The following is a 16,949-nucleotide window of genomic DNA, read 5'->3' on the forward strand; positions in this document are numbered from 1 at the left end:
CACTAGGTTTTTTCCTTAGTTGTAAGAATTCCAAGGGGGAATAGTCTTTTTTTTTTTTTTTTTTTTTAAGTTTTGGCATACATTGTACCAAAATTTTAGTGGTTAGCTATTTGGATTCTCAGGATATTTTTGCTTTTAAGTACCTTTGGGAAATCATATTCAAACCCCAAACATTTTAATTGGGTAATAACTCCCAATGATCAAGTGTAGGCATCTGTTTGCCTAACTTGCATTGGAAGTGACAATAGCTAGAGTTTTATCTAGTGATCTTAATAATATATGGCCTGTGTGTGTGTGTGTGTGGTACTGGGGATTGAACCCAGGGATGCTCTATCAGTGAGCTACATCCCTAGCCCTTTTTCCTTTTTTACTTTGAGACATGGTCTCACTAAGTTACCTAGATTGACCTTGAACATGGGACCTTCTGCCTCAGCCTCCTGAGCCACTGGGATTATAGGTGTGCATTGTAGCACCTGACCTTTTCTGGCTTTTTAAAATCACTAAAATTATTAAAAATCATAATTCAGAGAAGATCAACACATATTTATATCTGAATTTAGGATTCTGTCCACTATTTCAATTTTTTCTTTGTGCAAAATTTAGTGTCTTAAATTGCACATGATATGATGTAAAAATATTTATTTCTAGTATACCTTTATGAACATCTGATATTTTAAAAATCAATAGTCAATAATGGAGAAATAGGGAAGCACTTCAATTAATTTTTAAATTTGTTCTTTTTTAGATATACCTGACAGTAGTGTCAATTTTTACTCTCCTCCAGCTAATTTGCTTTCTAAGATTAAGAAATGGGATTACTCAGTAATTTTTTTCCCTTTTTTGCCATGCTGGGGATTGAACCTAGGTCCTATGCATGATAGACAGGTGCTTTACCATTGAATTATATCCCCATACTTAGTAAATTTTTTTTTTAAACCAGGGATTGAACTCAGGGGTGCTTAACCACTGAGCAATAAACCCATCCCCTTTTTGTTTAATTTTTATTTTGAGACAGGGTCTCATTAAGTTGCTTAGGGCCTTGCTAAGTTGTTGAGGCTGGCTTTGAACTTGCAATCAATCCTCTTGCCTCAGCTTCTATTTAGTAATATTATTATCACAGTCACAAGGTAAAACGTGGAGATAAAAGGGGAAAGTTGCCATTTTATGATAAAGACATCTTTATATATATTAACAAGTAGAGTTCTATTTAATTAAATTTTTGCTATTAAAATTTTACATTTCAGGAAAAAGGAAAGCTTAGGGAAGTACTGTGTTATAAAGAGCATGTGTTTTGGAGTTTGGATACTGGCTGTCACTATCAGTTTTGTGACTTTTGGCAAATTAATATCTTTTATTTCCCTTATTTTATAAAGTAATGTTAATACTTCATATGATTGTTGCTTGAAGTGATATATGTAAAGCATCAGGGAGCATGGTAGGTACTCAATACATACCATCCTCTGTTTACTCCAAAGGTGTGATGTTATAACTGATTCTCATTCGTACTGGAGAGTCTCTCTCTGGAAAAGAGGAGACTCAGCCTATTAAGACTGCATCTGTAAGTATAACCGTTCCAGTACAAAGAATCGATCTTTTCGTGGTGTCCTAACTATAAAGAGAAAGTTTGGAAAAATGTATTTTTTGGTTCCATCCCCAGCACCACAAAAATAGTTTCTTTAGTTAAAATCATAGCTGCTTTTGTTGATTGCTTACTGTCTTCCATTACTATTCTAAGTGCTTTGTGCATATTAGCTCATTCATTCCTCATAACTACCATATTAGGTAGAGTCTATTATTATCCTTATTTTAATAGGATGCAGAAGCTGAGACCCAAAGAGGTTAACTATGCTCAAATTTATACAGCTATTAAATTGTGGAGCTCAGCTCCAAAGTCAAGCAGTCTGGCTCTAGGAGCTACATTCCTACCCATTTGCCTAAATGTTAAAACATTTTTTGCAAGTATTTCTACCAGATGCATTGTTTAATGATAAGAACATTTGAAGAATATTTTATACTTATTTTACTCTTTTAAAACACTCCCCCCTCTTAATGGTTGTTACTGCTAAAATGATTGAAACAATTATTTAGGAATTCCAAATATATTTTGATATTTTCAATAAACTGAAATTACTTTCAATAAGAAATGTTTAATTAGAAAGGTAACAAAATGTTTAGGTGCTAAAGAAATCACTTATAAAAGTAGACATGACCCTTTTAAAGTTTATGAAAAAGTTTATTATATAATCATGATATTTAAAAAAAATAGCACCTGATTGGACTAAATACAATTTTTTTAGACACATGAAGGAAGCTCTTCTTTGGACTTCTTTCCAGATCAAAAGAGGGCAGAACCTTGAATGGTGTAGAGATTTATTTTGGTTAATGGCTTGTCTGTGTTTAAATTTGTTCCAGCTGTTCTACAGTGCTGCTCTCCTTCTACCCACATGGACGCTCTAAGTAGTTGTGTCACTCCCACTGCCTCTTCCTACGCACACTGCAACTACTTCCAGGTAAGATTGATGGACACGATGTGTTTCATGTGCAATATTATTGACCTTGCAAAATTTCAAAGTGTAATTTTATATTAATGAGGTAACCATAGGTAAGCTTGGGTTATGGACTCAGTTTTCTCAGTTCTCAATAATTTCTTTTCGGTACCAGGGATTGAACTCAGGGGCACTTGACCACTGAACCATATCCCCAGCCCTAGTTTGTATTTTATTTAGAGACAGGGTGTTACCGAGTTGCTAAGTGTCTCACTGTTGCTGAGGCTGACTTTGAACTCAATATCCTCCTGCCTTAGCCTCCTGAGCCACTGGGATTACAGACATGCGCCACTGCACTGGCTTCTCAGTTCAAAATAAAAGAGGATTGATAGGAATGATGTTTTGAGTATTCTTCTAGGGTAGCACTGTCGAATATGGTAGCCACTAGCCACATGTGGCCTTTTACATTTAAATTATTTGAAATGGGGTGAAATTTTAAAGTTCATGTATTCATCACCCTAGCCACATTTCAAGTACAACAGTCTCATATGAGTAGTGGCTCCCAAATTGTTCAGCACCAAAATAGAACATTCCCATTATTGCTGAAAGGTATTTTATATAGTGCTATTGTAGACTTTTTATGAATACCAGATATGTCACCAAATGACAGATTCTTCCAAGATGGTAAGACTTTTTTTTTTTTAAGAAAAAAGGAAAAATGATGTCAAAAAATAAGAAATTCAAGAGATAGCCCCTAGCCTTATCCTGAATGTTATATACACTGTTCTTCAAATATCTTATTATTATTTCTTAGGAAAGAATTGCTTTGACTAAAATGTTTTATATTGCTATTTATAGGATAAGATTTCTTTCTTTTAATCTACATAACAAGTAAGTAGATAATCAGATTATTGTTAGAAGAGTATAGAATCAGATCAAGGGGACAAAGCAACTTAGTTGGCTGTTTTTCATGGCCAGTATCATCAAGCATTATCAGTGCTCAGTTTGTTCTTCTCTGGAGGGACATACCTGTCCCACCATGCTCTTGTTTGTAGATCCAGACACAGTCATGGATCACATTGGAGATAATCTGACAGTATTTATATCTTGATTATTTTCATGTTTTATTGATTGATTGATTGATTGGTATCAGGGCACTTAATCACTGAGCCATATTCCCCACTCTTTTTAAATATTTTATTAGAGACAGGGTCTTACTAAGTTGCTTAGGCCTTGCTAAGTTGCTGAGGCTGGGTTTGAACTCATGATCCTCTTGCCTCATGTTTTAAATTAAACATTTTATGAAGATTTTTTCTTACTACAACAGTAGTACATGTTTATTTTAGGAAAAAAGAAATAAGGGGACATAAAATTTAAAACGTGAAAAAGGAAAAGCATTTCAGAGTACATCCTGAAAATCAGTGCAGTTAGACTGTAGGTACTGGTGAGAATGTGTATCAAAGGTCAGTATATTGTCATAGTTGAGAGCAAAAGATCTAGAGTCAGGCAAACCTTGAAACCTGGCTCTGTCAGTTATTTCATTGCTACTTTGATTAAATTAAGATATTTCTCTGAACCTTAGTTTTATCATTTAGAAATGGAGAATATCACCTGTCATGGGGTTCTTATGGGCATTAAATGAAATAATTATTATATAAAGTATTTTTTATGTTCCTGTCACATAGTAAAGACTCATGGTACTATGGTAATGGCTTGATACTTATACTCTTTGAATTTACATAATTTATTGGGCATTAACCTCCTAAAACTCATTGATATCATCATTGTAGTACATTTGACAACATCAATTCTTTGTATCTATTCATAGCTCTTCTGTATTTTATGTTTATAACTGAGATAATTAGCAAACATATTGAAAGCCTACTTTGTGCAAAACACAAAATAATTTAGACATTTGTATGAAGATCTTTATGTCTTCATACATTATTTAGATAAGTATGAATAGATACATATGTATGTTTATAGATATGTCTTAAAGATATAAAACTAAATGCACAGCTATTCTGGTTTGTTGTTTCATTATCGAAAGTAATCTCAGGAACCAAAGGACATTGATATTCTATCCATTTTTCCCCCGATCATTTGGAACAGAATTCAGTACCTTCCCCTGATTCTGTAGAAGGATTGGTGGATTTATGAGCATCTTGTGTTTGCAATTTACTTGCTGTATTCCTAAGATAGTATAATATAAATAAAATAATGTTTTGACTATAAACCTTTATGGAAGAATTTGGTTATATAGACATTCGATCGGCAAATGGGTATTTAGATATTATAGCTTTTTGCTTTTGTGAACTTGAACCCTGAGAATTAGTGCTTTACTCCAGTATTAAACTTAGTATAATGGCTGACATATGGTAGATACTAAATAAATATTAACAATACATTTGAAGCTGCCATTGCTGAAAAGATTAGCATTCAGATTTTCTTAGTGATCTTTAAGCTTATAAGTCATATGTGCTAAGCATTGGTGAGCCTAAATGTTGTTTCTTTCCTCCTTAATCTCATATTTGATTTTCTATCCAAACAGTCCTATTTTCTCTTTTCCCAGAATCCTCCAATGCAATCCTCCTATCCAGTTGAATTTTTGTCTTCTAATTGGCCTTGCAGTGCTACTGATGAAAATAAACAGACGGAAGTAAACCTAGAGGCTGTCTTTCAGATAGTAGATGAGTTGCATTCCTCCCCTAAATTGGAGATGGTGAAGGTGGAACCTGTTGAGAATCAGTGCCCAACATCTCAGTCTAACAGAGGCCAACATATCCTAGCTAATTCAAGCAACAGCAATCCATCTTCCACAAGTCAGGCTAGCCAGCTGGAGCCACTTACTCCTGTAGGCTCAGATATTACATCTTTTGTGGTTGGAACAGAACAAGCAATTACCTGCTCTCTACCACAGTCACCTGAGTACATCTATACCATCCACACAGCTCAACCTGTGGAAAATAGCACAATGCAGGAATCTGCAGCCATACAACAAGCTCACGTCAAACTGAAGGAGCAGCTAAGTCATAATCCATCTCCGTCTTCAGTAGTATTTGTGCAGGAAGGGCTACCATTCAACACACACCAGGTAAGAGGGCAAACAAAAGAATTATAATAAAGTTCAAAGTACACAATGCTTCTTGTTAAAGAATCTTCTAGTGGAATTTTTCTAGGTTTTATTTGGGTTTAATACCAGTTCATTTCACTTTCCAAAAGGATCACGTCCCTGTGGTTCTGCACGAAAGATTCATAAAGGAGTTACCTTAACCCCTAGACATCATCTTACTATTGTTATAGTTTGAAGTGGCAGACTGGGCATTAAAACTTGTTTTCATATTAAAATCATCCTTTGAGTTTTGCTTCCTATTTTAATTTGGATGGACTAGATATGCCTGACTAATATGGAGTGGTTTATTTGCCAGATGATATAAGGATTTTCCAAGTTATTTGTAGATGGAGGTAAGGATATAGTTGGAGGTCTTTTCTTACCATTTTTTTTTGACAACATCACTGCATTTGAATAATGAGTATATTGTGTTCAAACTTCTTACTACTGCTTGCATTACTAAAGCAGAATTCTGACTGTAGTTTGAGGGACACATTCTGAAGGTAGAGATTAATTCCTTTATTACTGTTAGTATATGATGATAAAATAAATACTTTGATTCTAAATAATTAGTAAGAATAACTCATCAAAAGTATATCCAAAGTAACATTATCTTGTGAGTTAACATTTTTTTTCTGACTTTAATTTTTTTATGGATCTTAGCCTGATAAACGTTTTTCATTTTGGATTTTTTCTTTTTTTCTTCTTTGTGTGTGCGGTGTGTGTGTGCTACTGGGGATTGAAGTATGAAGTATCAGGAATTCGAACTTGCTAGGCAAAAGCCCTATTACTAAACCCCCAGCACTTTTTTTTTTTTTTTTTGAGACAGGGTCTTGCTATGTTGCCAAACCTGGCCTGAAACTTGAGCCTCCTGAGTAACTGGGATTACAGATGTGTGTCACCAATGCTTGCTGATTTTTTTTTCTTTTAATAGGACTGAAAATCTTTTTATTGTTAGATACTCCCAAGATAAATTTTGGTGTGTTTTGTTTGCAGCCTTTTTTTTTTTTTTTTAGTTCTAATTTTAGATCCAGACGTCTTAAGATTCCTATCAATTCTTTCCTTTTTGAGCCTAACTATTGAGATCTATTACATTAAGATAATGATGTTAATTCAGTAGGAAAAAAATGATGTTTTGAATATGTCTGTAGAAAGAATACAAAATTTGTCTTTTTTTCTTCATAGTCACATTTAGATATTGGATTTTGTATCTTAAAATTGCATGTCCACAGTTACTTTTTCTTTCATTAGTATACTTGAACACCACAGCTCATGAAAGTTGTTTTTAACTTTTAACCTTGTTTCATTATATAGTTAATTTTAAATAAATATAAAGAAATTGAATATTTTAGAAATTGGTCACCTTGACAAAATGATTTAACAATCCAAAGATGATCATTTGTGAAACAAATGAATTTAAATTTTATAGGGACTAAAGCTTATACAATTTTGACAACCTTTTAAAGACAAATAATACAAAATTAATAAAATAAAGTATTCAGGTTTTATTGACAGAATTCAACAGGATTATGACTATGATCATCTCAGCATCGCCAACTAGTAGGGGAAATCTGATGGAACATATGCTAGAGTAGAAAAAGATGGTGGTCTTAGCCAGTCAGGGTTTAAAATATCTTACTCTCTTATAAGTTAAAAATCATCAAGTCTCATGGTAAATCTTTGATCATAATAAGTGAATATTGTAGTTCCACATACATTTCAATGGTTTGAGTATGGGGAAATAAACATCTTACTATTAAATAATTAGATAGCAAGCTAATTAAAGGTACTGTTCATAAGAATGAAAAGCTTTATAAGCATGTTTGTTGCATCATGGTTGTGTTAGGGAGGATTCTGGGTGTTTCAACACTCTACCACTGAACTACATCTCCAAGCTTTTGTTTATTATTATTATATATATTTTTTGATACCAAGGATTAAACCCATAGGTGCTTAACCATTGAGCCACATCCTCAGCCCTTCTTATTTTTTAATTTTGAGACAGGGTCTTGCTAAATTGCTTAGGGCCTTGCTAAGTTGCTGAGGCTGGCTTGATCTTACGATCCTCCTGCCTCAGACTCCCAAGGAGCTGGGTTTATAGGAGTGCACTATTGTGCCTGGCTGGATCATATTTCTGTATCACAACACTCTGATAGATTAATTAACTTTTAGTACATATTTTGGGGAAATCTCAGAATAATAAATGAATTTAATATTTTAGGTGGATGCCAGTATAAAATGCCGGACCAGTCCACCTGAGAATATCTTGCCTTCAGAACAGATGGGATTCCTCATTTCAGAAATGGGGCCAGCTAGCAAATCTAGTAAAGACACAGGCATATCCACTCCAGCCAGATACAGAGAGCGAAGAAGCAACTCACAACAAGGAAAGTCCCCTGGTAAGGATTATGTAATTTTAAGCTTTAGAATCTATAGCTCTAGAATGCTAGAAATAGAACCACAGTATAAAATTAATATTTAAATGACAGTTTTTCTATGTCTTCACTTATTATTCATGATTGTATTATATCTATCACATTGCTTTTTACATAACTGTAAAAATTATCCTTGTAAAATATGTAATATTTTCCTAATATTGCATATAAGAATTTAAGCTTTCAAAAAATGCTGAAAATATTTAAGATAAATCAAAGAAATTAGGTTAACTTGAAGAGGGTAAAATGAAGGATGACTTAATAACTGTCCTCAGATGCCAAAGACTTATAATTGTAGATGTACTTATTCACTTATTAAAAGACTGTAGGACACAAGGTTATACACTTAAATAGTGATGGGAGGAAATTAGATGGATATAAAAGATAGATCCTGAGTACATAAAAATGCTATAAAGTGTAACTCTATATCAGTAGGATTGTTTTTCTCTTTATTTATTTTTAAAATGTTTTAAAAATATTTTTTAGTTGTAGTTGGACACAAATAATACTTTTATTTTATTTATTTATTTTTATGTGGTGTTGAAGATTGAACCCAGGGCCTTGCACATGCTAGGCAAGCATTCTGCTGAACCACAACCCCAGACCTTTCTTTTGATTTATAAGAATCTAGAGGGGATGGGGTTGTAGCTCAGTTGTTGAGCTCTTACCTTGCATGTATGAGGCCCTGGGTTCGATCCTCAGCACCATGTAGAAAGGAAGGAAGGAAGAAAGGAAGGAAGAAAGAAAGATATTGTGTCCATCTACAACTAAATATAATATTTAAAAAAAATAGAATAGGTGATTGTTTGGGGCACACACTGTTGGTTCTACTTTTTTTTTTTCTTTCTTTCTTTTTTTTTTAATATCAAGAAACTATCACCTCTGGCTTTCCTGTCCAAGGAGTCTCTAATTTGTTCATTATTCTTTTTTTTTTTTTTAAAGAGAGAGAGAGAATTTTTTTAATATTTATTTTTTAGTTTTCGGCGGACACAACATCTTTGTTTGTATGTGGTGCTGAGGATTGAACCCAGGCTGCATGCATGCCAGGCACATGCCAGGCGAGCACGCTACTGCTTGAGCCACATTCCCAGCCTCTTGTTCATTATTCTTAAAGGTAGTCTCATCTGCAGTGGTCCTCATGGAGTATGTGTTCTTTTGTTGGAATGATCCAGTTTTTGTTACCTATTTTCTACAAGGATAAATCTAAAGTGTCTGAGGATTAACTTTAGGGGCCGAACAATTACACTTCTTAGCATACCAGACTTGTTAATTCTCAGGCATTTTAATTAACAGTAATAATAACAACAGGCATTTGCATAAAAAGCAACAACAACAACTTGGAGCCAAGTGCTGTGGTATATACCTGTAATCCCAGCTATAAAAAAGCTGAGGGAGGAGGATCACAAATTCAAAACCAGCCTGGTCAACTTAGTGGATCCTGTCTCAAAAAATAAAAGGACTAGGGATATTTGCTCAGTGGTAGAACAGGCCTGAGTTTAATCCCTAGTAGCACAAAAAACAAAAAAACAAATCAAAAGTTGGTAGATGACTGCTTTTTGTTGGCCTTGCTTGGGTCATTCCAGTTGAAAGCCAGGGATCTCATTTTAGGTAGTGTTAAGCATGACAAGTCTGATATTTGATTTGCAGTCTATGCTTTTCCCATTCCCTAATGGTACCTACGATGATATCATCTGAGAGTAGGTTGAATCTTTGCAGTAGAGCTCTCTCCCATTGTCTGTGAGATTCCCCCTCCATACCCACCCCCACCACCCCCACCCCACCCCCGCCCCGTACTAGGGATTGAACTCAGGGGCACTCAACCACTGAGCCACATCCTCAGCTCTGTTTTGTATTTTATTTAAAGACAGGGTCTCAGGGAGTAGCATAGTGTCTCGCCATTTCTGAGGCTGGCTTTGAACTCACAATCCTCCTGTCTCAGCCTCCCAAGCCACCGGGGTTACAGGCATGCTCCACTGTGCCCGGCTGGAAATTTTCCTTTTCTTTCTTTTTTATTTTGGCAGTGCTAGAATTTGAACCCAGGATCTCATGGATACTAGCAAGCACTTTACCACTGAGCTATACCCCCTGCCTTTTTTTTTTTTTAAAGAGAGAGAGAGAGAGACAGAGAGGGAGAATTTTTTTAATATTTATTTTTTAGTTTTCGGTGGACACAACATCTTTATTTTATTTTTTTATGTGGTGCTGAGGATCGAGCCCAGCGCCCTGCGCATGCCAGGCGAGCACACTACTGCTTGAGCCACATCCCCAGCCTTCCCCCCTGCCTTTTTTATTTTGAGCTTGGGCTTCACTGAATTGCCCAGTCTGGACTTGAACTTGGAATCCTCCTGCCTCTGCTTTCTAAATAGTTGAGGCTATAGTTATGCACACCACTCCTAATTTTCAGAGGTTCTTACAACAGGTGCTTGAGAAAAGGTTGAGGCTCCCTTGGGTTTCTGAAGCAGTTGGATGTATGACCTAAACTAATGAGCTGTAGTGAATAGATTGTCAACTACAGGAAGAGAAATATTCCCATCCATCTTTGCTTGCACACTGGGAACCTCTAGACTGAGCTCATCTCTTCTTTTAGGACTTTGCTGAATGTGTCAAGAAATAGTCAACACAGTGTGAATTTTGTTAGCCTTTTCCCTATGGTTGTATGAGCACTTGTTCTATGGTCTGCCTTCCAGGGTATCACAGGTAATGAGTTTATCAAATGTTTTGACACAAATAACAAAGATCACCAACATTCCAGCCTGCTATATCTTAATCACCTACTGTCTGACTAGTAAGCCCATGCCACTTTTTTTTTTTTTTGATACTTGAATTGAACCACTGAAATATACTCCAGTGCCCAGAACCACATTTTAAAATTTGAATTATAGCAGCACCTCACATCTAGATTCCAAATTGCCTATTAGGATATAAATTAGAACATCATAATTATATAAATAATACATTAGAATAGAAATTGTAACAAATAAAACAAAAGGGACTAGAGATGAAGCTCAGTGGTAGAGCATTTGCCTAGCATGCATGAGGCCTTAGGTTCAATCACTAGCACCATAAAAGACAACAATGGCTTAAAAAAGAATAGAACTTTTTTTTTCCTTATGATAAAGCCTATCTTTATCTGTCCATCTTTAACTGTCCAGAGTGGCAGCTTCCCTTCTTTCTGCTAGTCCTCAGGTATTGCATGGTTAAAGATGGCTTACCACTCTAGATAGCAGGCTGCTATAAATATCCTTTCCTCATATGCACTAAGTTATCACATATGTTCACATCTTTTTGAACAGAACTTAAAGTCACAGAAGACCAAGTTCTAGCTATAGGGAAGCTTAGAAATACAGTCTTTGGCTGGGGGCCATTTGCCTATTTAAAAGAATACCATAGGACTAGAGATGTAGCTCAGTAGTGGAGTGCTTGCTTAGCATGCACAAGGGTCTGTGTTCAATCTTCAGCACCACAAAAATAATAACTATTAAAATAACACCATGATGTTAAGAATGAGAATCAGTGTTAGGAGATGACTAGCATGGCCTTAAGGAAAATACTTATCACATAAATGTATGTATCAGTATTACAGACGAACCTCTTACAAATCAGTAAGAAAAATGCAAACCAATAAAAATAAATAAAATTTAGCTGGGGGGCTGTGGTTGTAGATCAGTGGCAGAGCACTCGCCTAGCACAGTGAGGCATTGGGTTTGATCCTCAGCACCACCTAAAAATAAACAAATTAGGGGCTGGGGCTGGGGTTGGGGCTGAGGCTCAGCTGTAGCGCACTTGCCTACGTGTGAGGCACTGGGTTCGATTGTCAGCACCACATATAAATAAATAAAATAAAGGTCTACCAACAACTAAAAAAAAATTTAAAAAATAAACAAAGGCATTCTGTTCATCTACAACTGCAAAAAAAATTTTAAATTAGGGGATAGGGTTGTGGCTCAGTGGTAAAGCACTTGCCTGACATGAGTGAGATATGGGTTCTGTCCTCAGCACTACATAAAATAATAAAGATATTGTATCCATCTACAACTAAAAACAAATTATATTAGTATGCAGTTTAGAAGAAATAAAAATGACTAATGAATATATAAAAAGATATTCAACCTTTGTTTACCAGAGAAATACAAATTAAACCAGCTACTTTTCTTCAATCTAATTGGCAAAACTTTAGCTGTTCCTAATATTGGACTTGGTAAAGTTATAAGGAAGCTGGGTGCGCTGGTGCATACCTGTAATCCTAGCTATTTGGGAGGCTGAGACAGGAAGATTTGAAAGTCCAAGGCTAGCCTGGGCAATTTAATGAAACCCTTTACCAAAATAAAAAAGAAATGGACTGGGGATGTAGCTCAGTGGTAGAGTGCCCCTGTGTTCAATCCCCAGTAGCACCCAAAAAATGGTGTAGGAAAAAAGGAACCCCCTATATGCTGCAACTGGAATGTAAAAGTCTATTGCCTTTTGAAGGGAGGGCAGTTTTTCATTATCTATAAATAATTAAATTACTCATGTGTTTTAACACAAGAATTCTACTACAAATCTGTCCTACTGAAATATGTGTATTCCAAAGATACCATAAAAAAGTTCACTATGGTATTATTTTAATAGCAAAAACCTAGAAAAAGCATAAATACCTGACAGTTGGGAACTAGATAAATTATAATAAATTCATATAATTAAATGCTGTGCAACCATTTAAGAAAATAGTGTGACAAGTTGTGACCTGGAAATATTTAGTGAGCATTATGTGTCCATAATGTATTAATGTACAAACAGGTTGCAGCACCATATGCCTAGCACAGTTCCCTTTCTAGAAAGAAAAACGGAAAGCTAAGTGTATGCTGTATAATTATAGAAAAAAAAATCTGAAAATATATGATAAAACTGAAATATGTAATAATGGTAACCTTTGAGAAGATAGAAATGAAGGGTACAGGGATATTTTAACTTAATTTGTGTATGTATGTATATGAGAGTAGGATTATGGTAAATTTTCTGAATTTCTAAAATTGAATTAAAATCTGAAAATACTAAAAGTAAATACAGCGTTTCTATAGCATGAATATAAAAGCCTCACAATAGGCCTGGGATTGTGGCTTAGTGGTAGAGCACTTGCCTAGCATGTGTGAGGCACTGGGTTGGATCCTCAGCACCACATAGAAATAAATAAATAAAAGGTATTGTGTCCATCTATAACTAAAATAAATATATATATATGTGTATATATGAGTGTGTGTGTGTGTGTGTATATATATATATATATATATATAAATATTCACAATAATAGGAATGAGCAAATTTTTAAAAATTTATTTATTCTAATTTGTATGACAGCAGAATGCATTTCAATTATATTCTAATATATATGACAGCAGAATGCATTTCAATTCATAGTACACATATAGAGCACAATTTTTCATGTCTCTGGTTGTACACAAAGTAGAGTCACACCATATATGTCTTCATACATGTACTTTAGGTAATGATGCCATCTCATTCCACCAACTTTCCTACCCCCTTGCCTCCTCCCTTCCCCTTTGCCCTGTCTAAAGTTCCTCCCTCCCTCCCATGCTCCCCCCAGCCCCCACATTATGGATCAGCATCCACATATCAGAGAAAACATTTGGCCTTTGTTTTTTGGGGATTGGCTTCCTTAGCATGATATTCCCCGACTCCATCCATTTACCTGCAAATGCCATGATTTTATTCTCTTTTAATGCTGAGTATTATTCCATTGTATATATATATACCACAGTTTTTTTATCCATTCATCTACTGAAGGACATCTAGGTTGGTTCCACAGTTTGCCTATTATGAATTCAGCTGATGTGGCTGTGTCCCTGTAGTATGCTGTTTTTAAGTCCTTTGGGTATAAACAGAGGGGTGGGATAGCTGGGTCAAATGGTGGTTCCATTCCAAGTTTTCCAAGGAATGCTTTCCAGATTGGTTGCACCAATTTGCAGTCCCACCAGCAATGTATGAGTGTGCCTTTTCCCCCACATCCTTGCTAACACTTATTATATTCTTAATAGTTGCCATTCTGCCTGGAATAAGATGAAATCTTAGAGTAGTTTTGATTTGCATTTCTCTTAATTGCTAGAGATGTTGAACATTTTTTCATATATTTGTTGACTGATTGTATATAATCTTCTGAGAATTGTCTGTTCAGTTCCTTGGCCAATTTATTGATTGGGTTATTTGTATATTTGATGTTAAGTTTTTTGAGTTCTTTGTATATCCTAGAGATTAGTGCTCTATCTGTGAGTGTGGTAAAAATGTGCTCCCATTTTGTAGGCGCTCTCATCACCTCACTGATTGTTTCTTCTGCTGAGAAAAAGCTTTTTAGTTTGAATGCATCCCATTTATTGATTCTTGATTTTATTTCTTGCACTATAGGAGTCTTATTAAGGAAGTCGGGGCCTAATCTGACATGATGAAGATTTGGGCCTTCTTTTTCTTCTATTAGGCACAGGGTCTCTGGTTTAATTCCTATGTCCTTGATCCACTTTGAGTTGAGTTTTTCACATGGTGAGAGATAGGGGCTTAATTTTATTTTGCTGCATAGGGATTTCCAGTTTTCCTAGTACCATTTGTTTTTGGCGCCTTTGTCTAGTATGAGATAATTGTATTTATGTGGGTTTATTTCTGTGTCCTCTATTCTGTACCATTGGTCTACAAGTGTATTTTGGTGCCAGTCCATGCCATTTTTGTTACTATTGCTCTGTAGTATAGTTTAAGGTCTGGTATAGTAAGGCCACCTGCTTTACTCTTCTTGGTAAGGATTGCTTTGGCTCTTCTGGGTCTCTTATTTTTCCAGATGAATTTCATGATTGCTTTTTCTATGAGGAATGTCATTGAGATTTTGATTGGAATTGCATTAAATTTATATAGTGCTTTTGGTAGTATGGTCATTTTGACAATATTAATTCTACCTACCCAAGAACAAAGGAGATCTTTCCATCTTCTAAGGTCTTCTTTAATTTCTTTCTTTAGTGTTCTGTAGTTTTCATTGTAGAGGTCTTTCATCTGTTTTGTCAGAGGATTTGTCACTGATGTAATGAAATGCCTTTGATTTATGGGTGTTGATTTTATATCCCGCTACTTTTCTGAATTCATTTATTCTTGAAGTTTTCTGGTGGAATTTTTTGGATTCTCTAGGTATAGAATCATGTCATCCACAAATAGTGATAGTTTGAGTTCTTCTTTTCCTATCTTATCCCTTTAATTTCTTTTGTCTGGCTAGAGTTTCAAAAACTGTGTTAAATAAAAGTGGTAAAAAAGGGCATCCCTGTCTTCTCTGTATTGTTCCAGTGTTTAGAGGGAATGCTTTCAATTTTTCTCCATTTAGAATGATGTTGGCCTTGGGCTTCGCATAGACAGCATTTACAATGTTGAGATATGTTCCTGTTATCCCTAGTTTTTCTGGTGTTTTGAACATGAAGGGTGCTGTATTTTGTCAAATGCTTTTTCTGCATCTATTGAGATGATCATATGATTGTTATCTTTAGGTCTATTGATATGATGAATTACATTTATTGATTTCTGTGTGTTGAACCAACCTTGTATCCCTGGAATGAACCCCACTTGATCATGGTGCACTATCTTTTCAATATGTTTTTGTATTCGAGCTGCCAGAATTTTATTGAGAATTTTTGCATCTATGTTCATTAGAGATATTGGTCTGGAGTTTTCTTTCTTTGATGTGTCTTTGTCTGGTTTTGGAATCAGGGTGATATTGGCCTCATAGAATGAGTTTGGAAGTGTTCCCTCTTTTTCTATTTCATGGAATAATTTGAGGAGTATTGGTATTAGTTCTTCTTTGAAGGTCTTGTAGAAGAACTCAGCTGTGTATCCATCTGGTCCTGGGCTTTTCTTGGTTGGTAGGTTTCTGATGGTGTCTTCTACTTCACTGCTTGAAATTGATCTGTTTAACTTGTGTATATCATCCTGATTCAGTTTGGGCAAATCATATAACTCTAGAAACTTATCGATGCCTTCAATATTTTTTATTCTAGTGGAGTACAAATTTTCAAAATAATTTCTAATTATCTTATGTATTTCTGTAGTGTCCATCATGATATTTTCTTTTTCATCACAGTTGTTAGTAATTTTGTTTTTTCTCCTCTTTATTAGCATGGCTAAGAATTTATCAATTTTATTTATTTTTTTCAAAGAACCAACTTTTTGTTTTGTCAATTTTTCAGTTGTTTCTTTTGTTTCAATTTCATTGATTTCAGCTCTGATTTTAATTATTTCCTGCTTTCTACTTCTTTTGGGGTTGATTTGTTCTTCTTTTTCTAGGGCTTTGAGATGTAATGTTAGGTCATTTATTTGTTGACTTTTTCTTCTTTTAAGGAATGAACTTTATGCAATGAATTTTCCTCTTAGAACTTAGTACTAAAAAGTTTTTTAAAAGCTTCATAATAATAGGAATGAGCAATTTATAGAATTTTTAGAAAATATATTTATATTCCAGATATTAAACTGACTTTCAATGTTTGAATATGATTGACTCAAGCTAACCTTAGCCTACATAAAAATGCCTTTTTAAGATTTCTGGGACTTTTTAGGGCTTGCACAAGTGGCTTATTTATTTATTTTTATTTTATTTTATTTTTTTAGTTGTAGATGGACACAATATCTTTATTTATTTTTTTTTATGTGGTGCTGAGTATCGAACCCAGTGCCTCACATCTTTGAGGAAGGCGCGCTACCACTGAGCCACAGCCTTAGCCCCTTGCAAGTGGCTTTTATTTTCAAATTTCTACTTCTGCCTAATTCCAGATTTGCCCCTGTCTTGCCTCCCAGAGTTTTTCTCTGTTGGCTCCATGCTATACTAAATCAAGTATTTTTATTTCAGTTCATGCACACAGTCTACCGATGTGCTCTATTTTTGGTCCTGGGGATTGAATCCTG

The 16,949-nt window shown here is 35.0% G+C and overlaps 1 protein-coding gene across 1 annotated transcript in view; it reads left to right on the forward strand.

The window, feature by feature from the left end:
* Positions 1 to 16,949, forward strand: part of Hsf5 (heat shock transcription factor 5) — a 38,336-nt gene that overhangs the window by 13,648 nt on the left and 7,739 nt on the right. Inside the window, exons 3-5 of the mRNA XM_027950337.2 lie at positions 2,413 to 2,510; positions 5,059 to 5,580; positions 7,820 to 7,997. Coding sequence (XP_027806138.1) covers positions 2,413 to 2,510; positions 5,059 to 5,580; positions 7,820 to 7,997 — 798 coding nt within the window. The remainder of the gene's footprint in view (positions 1 to 2,412; positions 2,511 to 5,058; positions 5,581 to 7,819; positions 7,998 to 16,949) is intronic.

This window comes from Marmota flaviventris, chromosome 17 (assembly GCF_047511675.1).
Source record: "Marmota flaviventris isolate mMarFla1 chromosome 17, mMarFla1.hap1, whole genome shotgun sequence".
NCBI lineage: Eukaryota > Metazoa > Chordata > Mammalia > Rodentia > Sciuridae > Marmota > Marmota flaviventris.